Raw genomic sequence first — 14977 nt, 5'->3', positions numbered from 1 at the left:
GGAGACCCAGAGACAACTCAGGGGAGATGAGTGGGGAGGAAAAAATTACATCCTCTGCTGCTGATCTGGGACAGACTTCTGGGATACAGGGAGCTGATATAAGTTGGCAGTGCAGCAGAGAGACAGCTGTGCCCATGAGCAGCTCTTCTGCACAGCACAGCAGGGCTGAGGGAATGAACTGCAGGTGTCATGAGGAGAGAAGAGAAAGAACAGAGGGATTACAGGATGTATGGGCTGTGAGCAGGCAGGGAGCTCACTGGAGGAGGATTGCTCACAGCTCTTGACAAGGTAAGTCTCTTGCTGCAGGCCATGCAGCTGCTTTTCCTGGAGGTATCATGAATTTGAGACAACTCATAGCAGATCAGGCTGAAGACACAATGTTTCCTAACTGTGGGGAAGGACCTAATCCAGCTGAGGGCTTCTGTGCTGCAGTGTCAGAGCACAGCCCTGAGGGCTGCGTGTCCCAGGACGGCTGCAGGCTGTGCAGCCGGGGGTGCAGCCGGGTGCCCAGGGCTGTGGTGCAGAGCAGGGTCCCTGCTGTGCCCCAGGGGCTGTGTGCCGGGGCAGGGACTCTGCCGCCTGCCAGGCTCAGCACTCAGCCCTGCCCGGGGAGCTGCCCAGGGCGCTGCGGGGAGACGTGTGGGGGGAAGGAGCCCCCGGGAGGGCAGGGCAGGGGCCTTCTGCTGCCACAGCTGCTGCCTGGGGCAGGGGGATCACAGCTACACTGCACCATAGGGTGTTTCCAAAGAAGAGAGACAAGGCAGGGATTTTCCCTTTCCTTCTCATAGTAAAAAGGAGAGAAGGCAGAATTCTAGAAGGGGCTGTCGGCTTTGTCGGCATCTTTGAGAATCCTGAAATGCACTTTTTTCAATCACGTGTTTTGTGAACACTCACACAGAATGAGCTTTCAGACTCTGCTTTCTTAAATGATGGAACCAGTTGAAATCGTTGTTGTTTTCTGCAGACATGAATTATGCACTTACCTGCAAAAAGGCAGCTTTCCCTAACAGAAATTTAAGGGTGCAGAGTTTGGGGCTGGGGGCTTTACATTCACTTCAGATTAAGATATGAGATATGGTAGCAGATGAAAATATCCTGGAAGATAGGATACAAACAGAAAACGAGAGGTAAGCAAAAGCTCCATAAGCTTCTTCAGCTTCTGGATTTCTGACGTTCACAAAATTAATTTCAGGTAATGGAGTTAAATGAACATTGTCCTAAAAGAAAGAAAATGTTTCATAGTATACCAGGAGGTGTGACTCTGAGAATGGCCTTGACTCGTCATTATCTTCTGCACTCTGAACAGGACTCCACGCTCAGGAACTGCAGATGCCCAACAGCAGCTCCATCAGCGAGTTCCTCCTCCTGGCGTTGGCAGACACGCGGCAGCTGCAGCTCCTGCACTTCTGGCTCTTGCTGGGCATCTACCTGGCTGCCCTCCTGGGCAACGGCCTCATCAGCACAGCCGTAGCCTGCGACCACCGCCTGCACACCCCCATGTACTTCTTCCTCCTCAACCTCGCCCTCCTCGACCTGGGCTGCATCTCCACCACTCTCCCCAAAGCCATGGCCAATGCCCTCTGGCACACCAGGCACATCTCCTACGCAGGATGTGCTGCACAGGTCTTCTTTTTATTATTCTTATTTTCTGCAGAGACTTTCCTTCTCACCATCATGTCCTATGACCGCTACGTTGCCATCTGCAAGCCCCTGCACTACGGGACCTTGATGGACAGCAGAGCTTGTGCCACCATGGCAGCAGCTGCCTGGGCCACTGGGGTTCTCTATTCCCTGATGCACACTGTCAATACATTTTCTATACCACTCTGCCAAGGCAATGTTGTGAATCAGTTCTTCTGTGAAATGGCCCAGGTCCTCAAGCTCTCCTGCTCAGAATCAGACTACCTCAGCGAAGCTGGGATTATTGATTTTAGCCTTTCTTTAATTTTTGGGTGTTTTGTCTTCATTGTTGTGTCCTACGTGCAGATCTTCAGGGCTGTGCTGAGGATGCCCTCTGAGCAGGGACGACACAAAGCCTTCTCCATTTGCCTCCCCCACATGTCTGTGGTCTCCCTCTTTGTCAGCACTCTCATGTTTGCCTACCTGAAGCCCCCCCTCCATCTCCTCCCCTTCCCTGGACCTGGTGGTGGCAGTTCTGTACTCGGTGGTACCTCCCACAGTGAATCCTCTCATCTACAGCATGAGGAACCAGGAGCTCAGGGATGCCCTGAGGAAACTATGGGAAATCCCCAGCAATATCAGAAAATATTAAAACAGTATTTTGTTAAATGTTGTGTTTGTTATTCCCTAAAACTCGCATTTTGTTTTAAATAGAGTTATACTAAACCTTCTCGTTAATTATTTATTTTGACAAATTCATCTCATGTACCTATAGAACTGGGCTTCCCATGTGCATAAGCACAATGAAGAGGACAGCAGAAATTCATTTCTCTCAGCTCACTTTTCTTCCCTTCTCCTTTAGAGCTGGAAGAGGAAACCCCCTTATGCAGGAGGGATTCAGGGGCCAAGAGCCCAGCCGCCAAATGGAGCAGCAGCCCAAGTTTCCTTGCGGGCTGCACCTCACTACTCAGTGGGCTTCTGCTCCTCGCTGCCTTCGGGTCACGGTTGCTGCATTCCTGGGGCCGTGGCAATGGGCAAGGGCAAGGTGTGGTCTTTGAGTGCTGCTCTCTTTCCGCTTCCATGCCTTTCTACTGTACCTCTACACTCCTGGTAGCCCTTGGGTCTCATATGAATTGACAGCAGTCCTGTTGTCTATACAGTGGCATCCAGAGGCATACAGTGGCAGTGCGGTAGCAGGCAGGAACAGGCAATGTGCACCAATGTGTCAGAGTTTGTCTCCCTGCTACCACCACCATAACACAAGGGGCTGCTTGTCGCAGGCTAGCAACACAACACAGGTTTCTCGTGTGAAAGATTCTCCTTTATTCTCCCAAGCAAGCTTTTTATAGTCTAACACATGTATTCAGTACATTTCCACTAAGAATCCATGGGCTAGAATTCAAGCAAGTTTCATAACAAATCTTCATAACAGCAGCAAACTTATCTTATGCTTAGATGCAAAACATCCTGTTACTCAGCCCTTCTTTCTTTTTCCCAGAGCCTCATTATCATCAAGTCAGCATTCAAAGCGGTCAAACCGACTTCTCCATCCCCACAGTGCTCAGGGCAGAGACAGAATCCTGCGTCAGCCATACAGCCAAGGAGTTGCTCCCTCCTGTTTTGTTTCCGGGGTTTCTCCACAGATTGGAGGACACAGACTGAGAGTCCCAGGCTGATCTGTAAGTGATCAACTGCTGGACCTAGAGCTCCATTCTTGGTGGCACTTATCACAGAATCATTAAGTCATAGAATGTGGTAGGTTGGAAGGAACCTAACATATCCCTTTCTAACTGCCCTGCCATGGTCAGGTTGCCACCCATTAGATCAGGTTGTCCAGGGCCAAATCCAGCCTGGCCTTGAGCACCTCCTTGTTGTCCAGCATCTCTGGGCAACTTGTTCCAGTGCTTTACCACCCTCTGAGCAAAGAATTTTCTCCTAATATATAATCTAATGATTCCTCTTCTAGCAGAAACTGTTCCCCCTTGTCCTGCCATATTTGTACTGTGCAGGAAGTTGATTTCCTTCCTGCCTATGAGCTCTTTTTAAATACTGGAAGGCCGCAGTGAGGTCTCCCCAGAGCCCTCTCTTCTCCAAGCTGAACAAGCACAGCTGCCTCAGCCTGTCTTCATAGGAGAAGCTCTCCGTCCTTCTGATCATCTTGGTGGATCTCCCCTTAGATGGACTCCAACAGCTCCACATTGTTCTTGTGTTGGGAGCCCCAGGCCTTGATGCAGTAATCCATATGGGGTGTGATGGGGTCGGAGCAGGTGGGACAAACAACTCCCTCACCGTGCTGGCCAGCCCCCTTGGTTGCAGCACAGGATTCTGTTTGTCTTTGGGGCTGCAAGCATACACTGCTTGCTCATGTCCAGCCTTTTGTCCATCAGGGCCCCCAAATCCTGCTCCGCAGAGATGCTCTCAGTGAGATCTTTTCCCAGCCTGTGCACATATCTGGGATTGCCCCAACCCATGTTCAGCACCTTGCATTTGGGCTTGTTGAATCTCATCAGTTCACATTCGCCCACTTTTCAAGTTTCTTCGGGTCCCTCTGGATGACATCTGTTCCTTCTGTTGTATCAGTTGCACCCCTCAGCTTGGTGTCATCATCAGACTTGTTGAGGGTACACTCTATCCCACTGTCTATTTCACTCATAAACATGATGAAGATCACCAATCCCAAGATGAACCTCTGGGAACACCATTCATCACAGGCCTCCACTGAGCACAGGGCTGCAGAATTGAATTTCCAAGAGTGGCACTACAAGTCTTTTGAATACCTACAGGCAACGTAACTCTCTGGGCAGCCACTTCTGCTAATCAGCAGCTACAGTAAAGAAATACTTTCTTAAGCTTGGATAAAATTTTGCGTGTTTCATCTAGAACCAATTGTGCTTCACTAACACACCCAGCTCCTTTTCCTCCTTGCCAGCTGGCCAGCCACACTGCCCCAGGCCATTAGCAATGCGTGGACTTATCATGACCAAAGTGTAGGACTCAGCACTTTGTCTGCTAAAGCTCATCCTGCTGTCATCAAGCCATTGGATCAGTAAGGATATTACAACAGGGCAGGTCCCAGTACTGACCCCTGAGGAACACCACTCGTGACTGGCCACCAGCAGGATCTAACTCCATTCACCACCACCCTCTGGGCCTGCCATCCAGCCAGTTCTTTACCCAGCAAAGAGAACACCTGCCCAAGCCATGGGCTGCCAGCTTCTCAGGAGAGTGCTGTGGGAGACAGAATCAAAGGCTTTGACAAAGTCTAGGTAGATCACATCCACAGCTTTCCCCTCGTGCACCAGACAGGTCACCTGGTCATAGTAGGAGCAGGGAGGTCAAGCAGGACCCGTTATTCATGAATCCATGTTGGCTGGGCCTGATCCCCTGGCTGTCCTGCACATGCCACGTGGTCACACTCAAGGTAATCTGCTCCGTCTTGTTTATTCCTTTTGATGAATACATTAGGTAAAGACACTCCAGGAAGCATCCCAAATCAAAAGCATCATTGGGTTTACCCTGGCTCGATCTTGCATCCACACCATGGTTCTGGTGTTCAGAAGATTGGTATCCTCTCTGGTTATAGCTATTCAGAACACTTCCTGCATATAGTTGCTGAGATCCTTGGAGTCATTAATTGCTCCTCTGCATGTGAGTTAGCATCAAACATGACATCTCCAGAGTCAAACTCTTCCAGTGAGGCAATGGTGCCTCTGACTTGGATATGAAACTTCTGAACTTGAATGTTCCATTCTGGTTGACTACCTGTTCATATTGGACATCCTCACAGCCTACAACAGCTGTGCATTACAACGTGATGCCAAGTGGGAGTGGTGCATGCAGCAAGCCATGGCAAGAGGGTCATGCTATTCCAACAATCTAGACATCATTTGCAGATCCAAGACAAAATGCAGTCATGATGCTGTTGTCTTTCAGGAGCTGTTGGCCATGGAGACCCAGGAAATTCTCAGGGAACGTGAGTGGGGTCGAAAAAAATCACATCCTCTGTAAGGACTCTGTATTTCCCTTGTGTGACCGTCCAGTTGTGGAAGCCATTTAACCGTGTCCCTGTGGTCCAAACAAGAGCTCAGGCCTGCAAACTGGGCCATGGCTTTCCTGAAGGCCAAGTGTTGCATTTGTTGCTGCACATGAGTGTGCTGGACAGCCCAGGGAACTGGCATGATACTTGGCTACTTCTGACGCCATTTACATGTGAGCCAATAGAAAACAGAGGTTTCATCAGTTGAAGCTGCCTGAGGCACCTTGGTCATCACCCAGGGTCTGTGTGTGAGCAACTGACTCCCCGCTGAAGGACCAAGGACTCAGAGCAGGAGCTCACATGCAGGCAACTCCTTGTGCACACCTGAACTGAACCAGAGGAATCCCAGCTCCTGTGGGTCCGTGGGGAGCTGAATCCCATTTCAGCCCCTGGGTTTCCATCTAGGGATGAGATGCCTGCAAGTACCTCAGCTGGATCACTGCCCTGCCCAGGGGAAGTCCACCCCTCCCTGTCCTTCTCTGTGTGCCCTTTTGGTTACAGCAAAGATTCTCTGGTAGGAATAACTGTATGTCTGTAATTTATCACTGTCCACTGGACATTTGTTGGTTAATACAGCAGATTTCAAAGTACAGTCACAATGCTGTCATCTTTCAGGAGCTGTTGGCCATGGAGACCCAGGGACATCTCAGGGGAGATGAGTGGGAAGGATAAAAATGACATCCTCTGCTGCTGAGCTGGGCCAGGCTCCTGGGACACAGGGAGCCCATACAAGTGGGCAGCTCTTTAGAGCTGTGCCCAGGAGCAGCTCCTCTGTACAGCACAAAAGGGCAAGGGACATGATTGGAGGTGACATGAGGATATAACAAAAAGGACGGAGAGATTACAGGATGTGTACAGTGTGAGCAGGCTGTGAGCTCACTGGAGGAGCATTGCTCTCATCTTTAAGAAGGTAAGTTTCTTGCGGCAGGCAATGCAGCTCATTTTCCTGGAGGTATCACTGAATTTGGGTCATCTCATTGCAGATCAGGCTGCAAACATTCTGTGTTTCTTTTTCAGGGAAAAAGTCCCAGTCCAGATGCAGGTACTCATTCTTGTTGTCCAGAGCAGGGTCCCTGCTGTGCCCCAGGGGCTGTGTGCCGGGGCAGGGACTCTGCCGCCTGCCAGGCTCAGCACTCAGCCTGCCCGGGGAGCAGCCCAGGGCACTGCGGGGAGATGTGTGGGGGGAAGGAGCCCCTCAGCCGGGCAGGGCAGGGGCCTTCTGCTGCAACAGCTGCTGCCTGGGGCAGGGGGATCACAGCTACACTGCACCACAGAGTGTTTCCAAGAGCACTTTGCAAGAGGAGAGACAAAGCAGGGATTTTTCTTTTATATCCTTAGGGAATGGAAAAGGATTGGAGGCTGAAATTCGAAGGAAGCTGTGAAATATGAACGCATCTCTGGGAATCCTGAATTGTACCTCTCTCAAACTGGGGTTATATGAACAATTTCCTCATGTGCTTTCAGCCTCTCCTCTCCCAAAGGACAGCACCAGCTGAAATTATCATTCTCTACAGACATGAATAATGCACTTTTCTTGAAAACAGGCAGATTTCTCTGACAAAAGACAAATTTAAGCACACACAGGCAGGGATGAGGGCTCTGAGTGCAGACAGGGTAAAGATATGAGACATGGAATTTGCTCCCAAGAAAAAAATATCCAGGAGGCTGGGATAGGATTAGGAAATGAGAGGAAAGTAAGAGCTATATAAGCTTCTACTTCTTACAGGATGCTGAAGATGATGAAAATAAATGGTTATGGAGTTAAATGGACTTTCCTAGTGTAGCAAGAGGAGAGACTCTGAGAATGATCTAAACTTGTCCATGCTCAGGAACCGCAGATGCCCAACAGCAGCTCCATCAGCGAGTTCCTCCTCCTGGCGTTGGCAGACACGCGGCAGCTGCAGCTCCTGCACTTCTGGCTCTTGCTGGGCATCTACCTGGCTGCCCTCCTGGGCAACGGCCTCATCAGCACAGCCGTAGCCTGCGACCACCGCCTGCACACCCCCATGTACTTCTTCCTCCTCAACCTCGCCCTCCTCGACCTGGGCTGCATCTCCACCACTCTCCCCAAAGCCATGGCCAATGCCCTCTGGCACACCAGGCACATCTCCTACGCAGGATGTGCTGCACAGACATTTCTGTTTGTCTTCTTCATCTCGGCAGAATATTCCCTTCTCACTGTGATGTCCTATGACCGCTACGTTGCCATCTGCAAGCCCCTGCACTACGGGACCCTGCTGGGCAGCAGAGCTTGTGCCACCATGGCAGCAGCTGCCTGGGGCACTGGGGCTCTCTATGCTCTGCTGCACACTGCCACTGCATTTTCCCTAACTCTCTGCCAAGGCAATGCTGTGGATCAGTTCTTCTGTGAAATTGCCCAGATCCTCAAGCTCTCCTGCTCAAAATCTGACTACCTCAGGGAAGTTGGGATTATTTATTTTAGTTTTTTTTTAATCTGTGGGTGTTTTGTATTCATTGTTGTGTCCTATGTGCAGATCTTCAGGGCCGTGCTGAGGATGCCCTCTGAGCAGGGACGGCACAAAGCCTTCTCCACGTGCCTCCCTCACCTGGCCGTGGTCTCCCTCTTTGTCAGCACAGCCATGTTTGCCTATCTGAAACCCCCCTCCATCTCTTCTCCATCCCTGGACCTGCTGGTTTCATTTCTGTACTCAGTGGTGCCTCCAGCAGTGAATCCTCTCCTCTATGGTTTGAGGAACCAGGAGCTCAAGGCTGCAGTGAGCAAGACATACATCTCCAACATCCATAAGATGCATACTAGTCTCACAGGAGTCTCAAGGTAACCCTGAATTTATTAGGACAATCACTAATTATTATTTGTCTTCATTTTTGTTTTCACAGGCACGACTTTGATTTCAAAATTGTTATTCTTGGCCTGCTACATTTCTGTAGTGTTTTGACACGCTCATCTCATGTACCTGTAGAACAAGGCGCTTTGTTGATACACACAATAAAGAAGCCAGCAGAAATTTGTCTGTCTCTGCTCCCATATTTTACCATTTCTGAAAGTGGAGGAGCGACTGACGTATGCAGGAGTAGTGCAGAGTCCAGGAACCCAGCTGCAACACGCAGCAGCAGCCTCGTTGTCCATGGGGGCTGCCCCTCACTGCCCAGGAGTTCCATCCCCTTATCTGTGTTTGAGATGGGACTGCTGCTTCCCAGGTCCAATGGCCACAGACAGCAGCAGGAGGTGGTCTTTGTGTTGCTGCTCTCTTTTCACTTCCATACTCCCCTCCTTGTCTACATCCTTGGGGACATGGGTGGACCAGGAGGGTTGCTCTGGACATTTGTCACCCTCAGCCTCTCACATCAGCCATTTCCAGCACTGCCTGCATGTTGATGGCAGATCTTTTTCCTGAAGCCATCTCCACGCTCCTGTTGGTAGAGCGGGTCTTCTGCAGACCCATGTATGGGACATGGCTGGGGCGGCACTGGATCTGTAAAGCAGGAATGCTGGGAAGTGTGGTGCATTCAGGGCTGCCATGGGCACTTGTGCTGGGGAAACTCTTCCCCCCTCAAACACACCTGTCCTGTGCAGTGCAAGCATGATTTGGTCAAGTATGGAGCAGGGACAGCGCAGTGGTAAGTCACAGATGGGAAACCCAACACAGCCAGTAGGGGGGGGGGGGGGGGGAGCAGGTGGTCTTGGTACACAAAAAAACAGGTAGGAGGCAGCTGTGTATCCTGGCACAGAAACCAGGGAAGGCTGTGGGCACGTCACTGCAGCATGTGAGAGCTTGTGAGGAGATCATGGAGAATACAGAGCCAGGCTCTGCGGTCTCATACACAGTGGGAGGATGAAAGTGATGGGTGAAACTGGAGACATTCTGCCTGAAGAGAAGGAAAAGATTGTTCAACTCAGTTCAGGGCTCATCCTGAGCAAGGTGGCTACTGCCTTGTGTTTTGCCTTCATTGTGCTGACCTGCGTGCAGATCTTCAGGGCCGTGCTGAGGATGCCCTCTGAGCAGGGACGGCACAAGGCCTTCTCCACGTGCCTCCCTCACCTGGCCGTGCTCTCCCTGTAGTCAGCACTGCCACATTTGCCAACCTGAAGCCCCCCTCCATCTCCTCCCCATCCCTGGACCTGGTGGTGTCATTTCTGTACTCAGTGGTGCCTCCAGCAGTGAACCCCCTCATCCGTGGCATGAGGAACCCGGACCTCAAGGACACATTGGGGAAATTGATGTCATGGACACTTTTCATTAAAAACAAACTTCTCATCTCTCTCTAAATATGTCACAGACTATCCCATAGCAGGCCTGTTTTGCTCTTCTATATTTATAATATTTATTTCTATTTTTTTATTTCTCTTTTTTGCCGTTGTTTTATGTTTATTAATGGTTCTTATGCTGTTACAATGATATTTTGATTCATTGCATGTCTGCTGAGGCATCAACCTGCTCTCTTCCTCCTGGAGCCCATATTTGATGTGGATCAGAGCTGACTCTTGTACCCTCTGTGTAGTGTCTCTGAATCTGCAGGGAAATGAGGTGTCTGCAGTCTTCACTGTGGCAGTGGGGATATACCGCTGCATGGAAGGGAGGGATTCCTGTCATTCTTGCTATATATGAACATTCCAAGTGCTATTGGAAATGCTCTCTTATCATTCCATTTGCTTTGCACACCCACAGACTCCCAGGGAGGAGTTTAGCAGCACTCGGCCTCATCCATCTGGGTCTGCTTCCCACCCTGACCAGCACGGCCAGCACAGAGCCACCCAGGAATGGCCATGGAGGTCAGAGGAGGGATAGATAGTGGTGGGAGCTGTCCTGGGCATGTCATTTCCCTGCAGATGCTCGTATGACAAGGAACCCTATGACCTTGTGGTTGTTCCTCAGCCCCCGTCGTTACTTTGGCACTTCCCCAAATACCACCCTTGGACAAGACTGTGTGGGTGCTGGGGGCAGCTGGAGCACCAGGGTCTGGTTGTGACCATACACAGGATGAGCCCTCTTCTGGGTGCTCTGCAGGGCTGAATCCTCTGGGAGCCTTCAGGAGGAGGGAGCAGTCAGAGGTGATCCTGGGGCCCTGGAGACCACCCCATGCCCATGGGGCCACAAAGCAGGGTCCCTCAGGGCACAGATCCAACAAAGCTTCTTGTTGCATGAACAGAAAGGAGACACTGCTCAAGGAAGCTACCACCAGCCCCAGACCTCATACCAGTGGTTCCCAGCAGCACTTTTCACCGTAATCTGCTGAGGGCTGAAATGAGACCACTCCATATTCCTACTGGGCTCAGTGCCTGCACTGGGGAATGGGTAGCCCGGCCTGGTCCCTATCAAGGCCCAGAGCCCAACAGAGCCCAGAGCAGGGCTGGCTGTGAGCCGTGTGGGATACACTGGGGCTGGGCAGGGTCCAGCTGGTGAGGGAGCAGAAGGACAGTGTGGGCTGTCAGGGCTGTGCTGGGGGCATGCTGCCCCACACAGTGCCTGCACAGAGCTGCCAGGGGCTGCCTGTGGGTCAGTGGGGATGCGCTGTCCTGCAGGAGGAAATGTACATGGACCCTCATGCTGTAGGACTTGGACCCCAAAATCACCCTGGAACTCAGTGCCCAGCTGTGCTGTGCTCACCTTGCCTGGCTCCCAGGTGCCCTCCATGCTGCTCTGTCACTGCCTCTCAACAGGACGGGAGAAAACACAGTTACAAAATTCCTGGGTTGAGAAAAAAGCATTTTATTCTTTCCCTGCTTATAACCTAATGACAACAGATTTTGTGCATTAATCGTAGCAAATATATGCAGGTTTTTCTGCATAATATTAATATTAATATATTATAATGCACACTTTGGAACAGCTATTGAACTCAGTGTCCCTTTCACTTTAGTATACTAAATGAACCTAGACCTAATCCACTGCGGTTTTGACTAATACTTTATAGAATCTGTATCATTTCCAACACTGACTTTCCCACAGTTTGTTAGAATTTCTTATCCCTCTTGTTCTTTATGCCTTCTGCTGGCTTACCAGAGACATAGGAATGACCATGAGCTGCATTCCTAAAGTTACAGACCTCAGCCCTGAATTCAAGGCTGTCCTACTGGCTACTACAGAAAGAATGACTTCCAAAGCCCTTTGCCAGCCTTGTTCCTGCTGCGGGTCTGTCACCTCCAGAGACAGAAATAACCTCCAAAACACCATCTAGTCACGTTTGGTCCAAGGTGGTGAGTTCTGCTTGCACAAGTGACCTCACCTCAACATATCTATCCCTGCCTTGTGGCCATTGCTCAGCGCTAGGGCAGCTCCAGGGTGCCCCTGCCGGCTGCCTCTTTCTGCTGTGCCCGAGGTGCTGCGCTCTGTGCACTGAGACCACGTGGGCAGTGATTAGAGCATGGTGGGGAAACAGCCCGGGGCCGGGACTTTGGACTAGGGACTGTGACATCCCCTCACCATGAGGAAGGTTTCTTCTAGGGGGTCCTGTTTTGGGACTGGCAGAGCGGTGATCTCTTCAGCTTGATGGAAAGGTGCCTGGACCGGGTGCTCCCAAGTAGGGCTGATGAGCGCTGAACTGAGGAATGGAACTGATGTGCGGAAATCAAACTCTACAGCCACAGAGTAGTTATAACACAGGTCAGCTTAATCAGCACTGCACACATGCCGGATGCAGAGGGGATAATGCCTCCGAACCTGCATACCAGAGGGCAAGTAAGGCACATACTTAAAGAGCAAGCTGCAAACATATGCATTAGATGTCCAAGAAAAGGCTGGTTTATTACTGTGAGTCCCTAAAAGTATTGACATTCCCCCTCCTCTCCTCTCCGTCCAGCCCAAGTCTTTTACACATGCTCTTTTACACATGCATATCTCTCGGTGGTCTTTCTGATGAAGGTCATCATGTTATTTTCTTGGGCTTGTGTCTGGATGGAGGACACTTGGCTGGCTCTGGTTGGTCGTCTCATGGCCAGAACTCCATTCAATAACCCACTGCTTCTCTGTTAATTTGTGTTTTTATGATCCAAGCCTGCTACCTTGCATTCCAGAGATAGGATACTGTAGGACAAGTGAAGGCAATGACAGAGCCTATATTTGTGAAGAAGGCACTGGAGGAAAAGATATCAGAAAGGAATTGACTCACCCCTCCTGGTAACAGTGTGGAGAGAGGGACAAGCTGAGGAATGTGACCCTCCCCGTTTCGTTCCGTCACACCACTGGAGAGCACGGCAGGGGCAAAAGGGGGACCCGCGCAGACTCAGACTGCACAGGAAGTATTGCAGAGGCAGAAGGGTGTGGCTCCAGACCACCGCCCCTGCTCCAGGCACCCACACACCCATGTAGCCCACCCATTGGTTCAGGCTGTGACCCTGGAATTCTACTACAGATAGATAATGATGTTATTTGGAAAAATGGGAAACCCGCTGTCTGCGCTAATTGTCTGTAGAAGAGCATCTGTTATCGGCAGCGAGAACCTGGCTTAGCAAGGTCAAGTAAACCTGAAATAAAGGGTGTTTAAATGCAGTAGAAAAGTGTGAATAAACTCAGAGAACAGTGTGAGTAAACCCAGAGAAAAATGTGAATAAACTCAGAGTAAAGTGTGAGTACACCTGGTGTAGTGTGTGACTAAACCAAGAGTAAAGTGTGTGTGTAGACCGAAAGTAAAGTGTAAGACGCAGACTAAGGTGTGAGTACACCCTTAGAAGAGAATGAGTAAAGTATGGTGAAGTGTGCATAACCCAAAGCAAGGTGCGAGTAAACTCAGACTAAAGTGTGAGTAAAACCCAGAGAAAGGTATGAGTACACCCGGTGTAGAGTATGTCTAAATGTGGCAAAGTGTGTGTAGATCAAGAGTAAAGTGTGGGGACACTTGGAGTTAAGTATGGGAAGACATAGATTTAAGTGAGATAAAACGTGGATTAAAGTGTGTGCAAACCCTGAGTAAAGAGAGAGTGAAGTATGAGTAAAACATTGGTACAGTGTGAGAAAAACCCAGAGTAAACTTTGAGTAAGCTGGAAGTAAAGAGTGAATAAACCTGGAGTAAATGGTGAGTAAAAGCCAGAGAAAAGTTTGAATACCAATGCAACATGTGAGTGAAACCAAAGCAAAGTGTGAGTAAAAGCAGGAGAAAAGAGTAAACCTGGAGTAATCTGTGACAAAACCCACAGTAATCGCTGAGTAAACCTGAAGAAAAGCGTGAGTAAACTAGAAGTAAAGTGGTAGTAAACATAGAGTAAAGTGTTAATTAAAACATGGAATACAGTGTGTGTAAAATACACAGTAAAGTGTGAGCACACCCAAAGTATAGTAGTGACCAAACCCAGAGTAACGTGTGTGCAAATCCAGTATAAAGTGTTAGAAAATCCAGGAGACAACGTAAGAGTAAACCTAGAGTAATGTGTGAGTAAAACATGAGTAAAGTGTGAGTAAAACCTGGAGTAAATGTCAAGTAAAATGCTGAATATGTAGGGCACCCTCAGAGTAAACTGTGAGTAAAACTGAGTCAAGTGTGTGTGAACCTGGAGTCAAGTGTGAGTAAGAACCTAAATAAGCAGCAGAGTAAAATGGAGTAAAAAGTGAGTGACCCAGAGAAAAGAAAGAGTAAACCCAGAGGAAAGTGCGAGGAAACAAAAAATAATGTTTGAGTAAAATCCAAATAAAGTTTGTGTAACCTGGAGTAAAGTGTGAGTAAAGCTGGAGTAGAGAGAGAGTAAAACACTAAGTAGACCTAGAGTAAAGTGTGAGTAAAACTCTGCAAAGTATAAGTAAACTGAAGTAAAGCGTGAGTAAACCCGGAGGACAGTGTGAGTAAACATAAAGTGTGAGTAAACTTATATAATGATGAGTAACCCTTCAGTGAGCATGAGTAAAACCCAGAAGAAGGTGTGAGTAATATCTCAATAGAGTGTGACTACAGCCAGTGCAATTTGTGCTAAAACCCTAGAAATGTCAAAGTAAGACAGGCCTAAAGTGTGAGTAAACCCAGAGTAAAGTGTGAGTAAACCTGAAAGAAGTTGTGAGGACACCTGGAACAGAGTGTTGAGTACACCCAGTGAACAGTGTGTGTAATACCTGGAAAAAGCTAAGAAGAAAGCTTGAGTAATGCATGATGAACCCAAAGTGTGAGTTTGAGTAACCCAGAGAAAAGAGTGAAGAAGACTACGGAGAAAAGTGTGACTAATCACGGAAGTGTGAGTAAACCTGGAGTAAAGTGTGAGTAATTCTGGAGGAAAGTGTGAATAAAACATGAAGCAAGGGGGAGTACACCTGGAGTATGGAGTGGAGTAAAACCAAGAGAAAAATAAGAGTAAACATGAGTAAACCTGGAATAAACTTGAATCAAGGTCCGAGTAAACATGGAATAAAGTGTGAGTA

At 49.3% G+C, this 14977-nt stretch overlaps 2 protein-coding genes and 1 pseudogene across 2 annotated transcripts in view; 2 read left to right on the top strand and 1 right to left on the bottom strand.

The window, feature by feature from the left end:
- LOC107049234 (olfactory receptor 14A16-like) overlaps positions 1-14977 on the bottom strand; it is a 164388-nt gene that overhangs the window by 145333 nt on the left and 4078 nt on the right.
- Positions 1330-2272, top strand: LOC121107977 (annotated as a pseudogene).
- On the top strand, positions 7876-8457 carry LOC112530851 (olfactory receptor 14J1-like; the record flags this gene model as incomplete). Its single annotated transcript, XM_025145388.2, has 1 exon — positions 7876-8457. A coding segment is annotated over one exon (582 nt), but the record flags the coding sequence as incomplete, so codon positions are not given.

The sequence above is a fragment of the Gallus gallus genome, chromosome 33 (assembly GCF_016699485.2).
Source record: "Gallus gallus isolate bGalGal1 chromosome 33, bGalGal1.mat.broiler.GRCg7b, whole genome shotgun sequence".
Classification (NCBI taxonomy): domain Eukaryota; kingdom Metazoa; phylum Chordata; class Aves; order Galliformes; family Phasianidae; genus Gallus; species Gallus gallus.
Note: the sequence above shows the minus strand (reverse complement) of the source record. Positions and strands in the feature narration are given on the sequence as shown.